The sequence below is a fragment of the Olea europaea genome, chromosome 11 (genome assembly GCF_002742605.1).
Source record: "Olea europaea var. sylvestris chromosome 11, O_europaea_v1, whole genome shotgun sequence".
Classification (NCBI taxonomy): domain Eukaryota; kingdom Viridiplantae; phylum Streptophyta; class Magnoliopsida; order Lamiales; family Oleaceae; genus Olea; species Olea europaea.
The window spans coordinates 13,694,368-13,701,273 of NC_036247.1; the positions used below are offsets into that span (position 1 = coordinate 13,694,368).

The 6,906-nt window shown below is 33.7% G+C and overlaps 1 protein-coding gene across 1 annotated transcript; it reads left to right on the plus strand.

Annotated features, from left to right (window-relative positions):
* The first annotated feature begins 266 nt into the window (after window positions 1–266).
* Window positions 267–5,525, plus strand: LOC111403486 (protein RETICULATA-RELATED 4, chloroplastic-like). Its single transcript, XM_023032011.1, has 8 exons — window positions 267–959; window positions 2,989–3,057; window positions 3,310–3,441; window positions 3,545–3,598; window positions 3,688–3,732; window positions 4,947–5,086; window positions 5,178–5,303; window positions 5,395–5,525. Exons 1-8 carry the CDS (start codon window positions 360–362, stop codon window positions 5,450–5,452), a joined length of 1,224 nt encoding a protein of 407 aa, XP_022887779.1. The 5' UTR covers window positions 267–359; the 3' UTR covers window positions 5,453–5,525.
* The last annotated feature ends 1,381 nt before the right edge of the window (window positions 5,526–6,906 follow it).

Genomic DNA, 6,906 nt, shown 5'->3' on the forward strand with positions numbered 1-6,906 from the left:
TAAGCTCCTGTTTCGTTAGGATAAAAATTAAACTTTTAATAAATTTTGATAAAAGTTGATGAAATAATTCATGGAAAAATTGATAAACCTTGTGGAGGCACAAAACTAATTATTGAATAATTCTAAGTGGAAATTGGGTAGAATTGCCGATATACAAAGCCTGTTTGGAAAAGTAGCCTTTGACCAAAATATTAAAATTAGAATAAATATTTTAAATAATTTGAGTTTTTAGACCAAATAGTCCATAACTACCCATTCACTCACCAACCTCCAAAACTGTTTAGGAAAAAGACTGCCTATACTCAACAAATAAACAAAAGAATCAGAGGAAGAGAGGCGTGAATCACCGCACCATCACAATGCCGATCTCTGCCACCATTAACACCACCGCACCACCGCTGCGCTTTCTCTCTCTCCACCACCACCACCACCACCACCACCACCGCGCTTCCTCCTCCGCTATACCATTTCCCCTCCCCACCACCAAAACCCCTCTCCTTTCAATCTCAATAACCATAACCCCCACACGCCAGCGTGCCGCATTTTTACCATTTTCCACCAATTCATCTGTCACTAACGCCGACATTATCACCGACATCTCTAGCGGCGGCGGAAATGGAGGAATCGTAGGAGGCAGCAATAGCGGAGGTGGCGGTGGAGGTGGAGATGAGAATGGAAATAACTGGAATGATGATAGTAACAAGAAGAAGAATAGAGATGAAGCTCTGATAGCGTTGGCAGAGGTCGGGAAGGGTCTGGAGAACTTGCCCAAGGACTTGAAGGCCGCCGTAGAAGACGGTAGAATTCCTGGATCCATCGTGATTCGATACTTCGAACTTGAAAAATCTGGTTTGATTTCTTGGTTGATGAAATTTGGTGGATTCAAGGAGCGGTTGTTGGCTGATGATCTCTTCTTGGCTAAAGTTGCCATGGAGTGTGGTGTTGGAGTTTTCACCAAGGTAATTCAATTCAATTGATTGAATAAATTCTTCATTATTATGAATTTGTATAAAAATTGAATCTTTTTTCTCTGAGTGATTTTATTTATGAGTTATACCTTATCCAACAAAGGTTATACAGTGATCTGGTTATTCGACAAATTATATTTTATAGACAATTTTCAGCTCTAATAACTATGATTTCTTAGTTTTAAATTGTGCCTTTTTTATATTTTGGTCGATTAATTGTCAGTGGAGGAGCCATAGATTATGTTCAGTAGTGTCAGTTTTAGGAGGTAGATTTTGATGAAGTATTAAGCCATTTTTACAGCAAATGGATTCACAGAATTGCTACGGATGCTCACACGGGGTGGGCTCCACGAGTTTAATATATTGTCCAAAAAAACCACCCAACCCCCATGTCATGTGTATTCTGTAGAAGTTCCGTAAACCCATTTTCTGTACATGTAGACTCTCTCTTTTGATAATATGCCTAGAAGAAGCTTTGGCATATTTAGCTTGACAAAGTAGTAAATAAAAAATGTGATAATTTGAAAAATGTATCATATTTTTTTCATTTGGATTTCTAGTAAATTTATGAGTATTTTTGTAAAGTAATAATTATATAAAATGGAATGCACCTGTGATAAATAACTGATTCTCAATAGTTCTGCATGTTTCTCAAGATTCCGGGAGGTTACATTGTTCTTAAATCTTACAAATATTGTTGTTAAAGATGAATTGAAGATATTTACACACAGACACAAAAAAAAATAAAAATAATAATAATAATAATAAATGAAAAGAGGAAGAAGAAACTTAATGCCTTATTAATTATAGATTCAATACAAAATGAATGGATCATGAAAACTTGAAAGAACACATGCTCGTGGAAGTTCTTTTTCCACGTTTTTACTCTGTATCTTTCTCATTCCTATGATGCTCTTCTCCTTCTCGAAAAGCTCTTCTTTTACGAAGTAGATATGCTACCCTGTTCCTTGTGGTTTTTGTAAACTTTGAGTAGGGTGTTCATTTAAAAAAACAGAAGATACTATCTTACAGCACACATTGGTAACAGATATTTCCACTGTTCATCAGGGTTGCCACTAATTTGAACACAGCTTTGCGTTTCTTTGTTAAAAGGAAAAATAATTTGTGAGAGTGGCTAGACATACATTCCCGGCAAACAATGTCATATATTGATTCTGCATGCACATTATTGCCCATTATTGTTTCTTCCAGTGATAATCACTTAAAACGCAATTACAGTTCATCGTCTGCATCCATTTTCCTCAAAGGGGAGAATTTTATGCCCTTGTTTGATCCTCATTTTTGTCATAAAAATACATTTTTGAATAGTGTATTGATGTGAAATGTGTGGTTAAAAAATAAGGAAAAGTTTTGAATTTTCGTATAATATTATTTTATTGAAAAATGTATGGTTGAAATGATGTCAAAACACCGTTGAAGAATGCATTTTTTTCCCCCAAAGAATGGGGCTCAAACAAGGGCTATATTTGGAAATGCACTAGTCTTGATCTTGGTCGATATCAATAGATGCTCCTCGTTTGAAATGAGAATGACTTTCTCTGAGATTTTCAGTCTTCTTGACATTGTTGTGTATGTTCCCTTATTTTACACTCTCCAGTCTCCATGCTATACAAGTCTCAAACTGCTCAGTGCACTTGTAGAAAGTGGGTATGAAACCATTTTGTGACTCATCGTAATCAAGCCTATTTTGCTCCTTATATATTCATAATCATCAAGTTGGTACTACATTTTAGTGCAAGAGGTAAGAATAAATTAAAGTTGGTCTGCAAGACGGTTTGTTGTATCCAACTTTTGAGGAATTAAAAGAAACTGAAAAACTGCTCGTTTTTAACAGTAGAGCATTTTCGTTGGCAATTTTGATATGTTCTATAGATTAAAATTATACATCTTATTCACCTTTATGGTTACGTAACGCTCCTAAATTTTCTGATTCCAAGCTATTATGGTTTTATATTGTTATATTGGGTGACTAGTAATTTAATGATTTTATTTTTTCCAGACTGCTGCAGAATATGAGCGTCGCAAAGAGAACTTTTTCAATGAGCTAGAAATTGTTTTTGCTGATGTGGTATGGTTGCGTTTTGTCATTAATACCTATATTCGATTTTTCATTTCCCTTCGCTTTCAACGCAATCTGGCATTTGTTTTTGCTTCTATCGGCAGGATGAATGATTTATTTATTTATATATGATAATGCTTTTTAATGTCAATATTTCTCTTTTTCTTTTACAATTTTTTGGGGCTCCAAATGAATGTAGATTGGTTGCAAAAGTTTAATCCTATTTCTTATCCTTACATCTACAGTTTGTCTTCTGCTCAGGTGATGGCTATAATTGCAGATTTTATGCTTGTTTACCTTCCGGCTCCTACTGTTTCTCTCCGACCTCCTATTGCAGTGAATGCTGGAAGAATCGCCAAGTTCTTTCACAACTGTCCAGATAATGCATTTCAGGTAATGGGTTTTCCTTTCATTTGTTAAAATTTTACTTAAAACACTCCCTTTATTGGTATACAATTTGAACTAAGAGCAAGATATTTTTATATATTTTTTGTAGGTTGCTTTGCCCGGTATCTCCTATTCGTTGTTGCAGAGATTGGGTGCAATAGTGGTAAGGAAATGTCTCATACTTTGCGTTTGAAAAACCTTCCCAAGTGAAAGCTTGACTGTGAATCTCATATTTCGATGACTTCTTCACAGCGCAATGGGGCAAAGCTATTTGCTGTTGGGACCACTTCATCTTTGGTAAATTTTTTTTCTTTGGGAGATTTGACATAATTAGAGTTTCAGTTTTGCAGTCCATCATGGATTATGACTTCTTTGCAAACATGTTCAGATATGATACTTTTTCCTTATTTTTAAGTAAAAAGAAGATACTTCTTTTGGAAAAAACTCTTCCTTACAATCAAGATAAGTGACCGGAAAAAAAATTATTCATTTTAAAACAAACTTATTTAGCCCCTGTTTCGTTTAGCTTATATATTTGGTTGGAATCCAAGTCAAAGATTAATTAATTTTAACCACTTATTTCATGGTACCCACATCTTTTCTCAACTTTTTATCAAAATCTACTAAAAATTTGCTACACCAAACAGGGCTTACTTAAAATTAAACTTGGCCAAACATGCTAATTGTTATGTTCTTGTAAATTTATTTAAAGTCATGATTCATGATCTTCTAGACAAGTGTGTCTTTTCTTTGTTATGAGTGCTAAAAAAGCATACTATCCTACACATTTTTTCTTCTCTCTTTGGCTGGCGAAGCATACAAAAGTACTCAGTTCTATCATCTAGATTGTCTCTCAGACATGATTTTTGAAAATAGTTATGTACATTTGAAACAACTCATTTGGAAGTTTGAGTAAGAACTCAGTCAATCAATAAAATGGTGGCTATACCATTTTCCCTCACAAACCTAAATTATCTTGCTAAAAATATTGCTGTCTTCTCATTTCAGAAATCCAGTCCTGATTTTTAGTGTGGCTATTGATTAGGAAATAACCCCGAGTGCAAATTAGGTTTTTAGTTGCTCAATGATTAGATTAATTATAATGCAAAACAAACAACAAGGACCTGGTTTGTTTAAACGTTCATATTCATTATTCGTGATAAATAAACCATGTACTTGCATGCTTGGTACCTAGTTTTAGATCATATTATAAGTAAAATATACACATTTTTCCTTCCACCAAGTATTTGGCACTGTTTGGTAATGTCTAATCAGCCTTGCAAAACATGCCAGTAATTTTACTTTTACAATGTTCTTTTATCAGCTTATAGTTTCACCATGTTCTTTTACCAATTGTCTTCTTTTTGACTTTTGGTTTACTTACATCAATTATCTCTGCATGAAGGAGGTATATAGTTTGTTTTTCATGATTATTCTTATTTATTACAATTAAAGCTGAATAAATAATTGATTCAAAGCTAAGGAACATGAATTATTTCATTCATGTCTAGGTGGGCACGATTGTAACAAATACACTCATAAATGCTCGAAAGGCTGCGGATCACTCAGCCGCAGGCGGGGTGGAAAATGTTCCTGTACTATCAACAAGTGTTGCATATGGTGTCTATATGGCAGTATCCAGCAATCTTCGGTATGTCAATTGGATTAATATCACTTCATTTTTTTTTTTTTTTTGGGTTTTTAACCACAATCATCTGCTGATTTTTTTTCTCCTCCAACAGATACCAAGTGTTGGCTGGTGTCATTGAGCAACGAATTTTAGAGCCTTTGCTGCACGAACACAAGTTATTCTTGAGTGCAATTTGCTTTGCTGTGAGAACTGGCAACACATTTTTGGGTTCATTACTGTGAGATTCTTCACCTTTTCTCTACATTCTTCTTATTCCATCTTTGTCATCATTGCACGACAAAATATACTCTTTTTGAATGGTTTTGCAGGTGGGTCGACTATGCTCGTTGGATAGGAATTCAAAAGGTTCAAGATGTAGAATCATAAGGTCCACAATGAACGTAAGTTTGCCTATTTGTTGACATCTCGTAGAAGTAGAGATTGATTATATTTCGGTTTTTGGATTTTACATATATATCGGCGCTGGCTGCTGAAATTGATTATGGTGTCAAAGGTTGATTTGTTTTCACACACACACACACACACACACACATATATATATTGAAACTTCCAAATAATAGCATGGTCTTGATGTAATTATATAAAATTTGATTTATTAAAAGTACAACCATCTTTTTTTGCTTAAAAAAAGCTTCAGAGAAAAGGGGTAGTATTAACGTTATATGTGCTTGTTGAACTTGTGGTGTGGAATTTGATGCCTGCATAGAGTGGCGGATCTATGATCTTGAGTGAGCACAGGCAGTGATTGACCGTTGATCGTCGATCGTAATAAAATATTAAAAATTATACATATCAATTAATTTACTAAAACTAAACATATAAATTTTGTTATATTTATTATAAATATTCACTAAATGATGTAGTGGTCAAGTTTTGCATAATTCAAAAGAAGAGTACTTGTTCGAATATTTTCAATTGCATTAAAATTGCTAAAATTGAACATATAATATTTTGTTATATTTAGTGTCAAAATTTATCAAGTTTCCATAATCTAAAAGAGGGCACGCAGGTTCGAAATTCAAATCCTTCCTATTACATTAGTTTTTGTAAAAAATGTTGAACTAGAATAATTGCACAATAAATTACTTTGTTAGAGATTCAATCTTAGGGCTTCAAATTTTAAAATGGATGCTCTAACCAATTGAGCTATAACAAATGTTTGAAAACAAAATGAATTACTAGATATATTATCCATTTTTTTTTTCACCAAAAAAAAAAAAAAAAAAAAAAAAAAAGCTCCCAAAGGATCCAGCATGCACGATCGTAACTATTCATCAGGTGTTTTATCCGCCATTGCCATTGTCTACAAATACGGATTCATGAAACTGAAATATTTTAGCTAAGTTGAGTTTGGGGATGCTTAAGAAGAGGCTTGGACCTATATGTGCACAAAGAGTGACGATCCTATATGCACATGTGAGAGAACTACATACTTAAAATCATGATACTTAAGACTTTGAACCACTAAAGTCATGACAACTAGATGTTTGAGATGGTAAGAAAGAGAAAAAAGGTGGGTGTACAATGTCGAGATGATGCATTGTTAATGATTTGGGATCAATCAGGCAGTTCTACCACATGGTGCATGGAGAACAGTCCTATTGAGCTTCTCTTTATTGAAAGGTGCTATAAGCACATTATTTTGGCCTCATGTAATATGCATTTTATTATTATGATTAATTTTTTATAAGTTATTTCCAACACACAGTAAATTGTCGAAATATCGTTTTATTTTATTTTTAATTTGCATTCTGACGAGCACTGAACATGTTGGAATTATAATTTTATTTTTTAATTAATTTTTTGTTAGTACCTAGCTT

Coding starts and splice junctions, on each gene's coding strand:
- LOC111403486 (XM_023032011.1), top strand. CDS start 360: ATGCCGATCTCTGCCACCATTAACACCACCGCACCACCGCTGCGCTTT. Junction 960..2,988: donor GTGTTGGAGTTTTCACCAAG/GTAATTCAATTC, acceptor TATTTTTTCCAG/ACTGCTGCAGAATATGAGCG. Junction 3,733..4,946: donor TTGGGACCACTTCATCTTTG/GTAAATTTTTTT, acceptor ATTCATGTCTAG/GTGGGCACGATTGTAACAAA.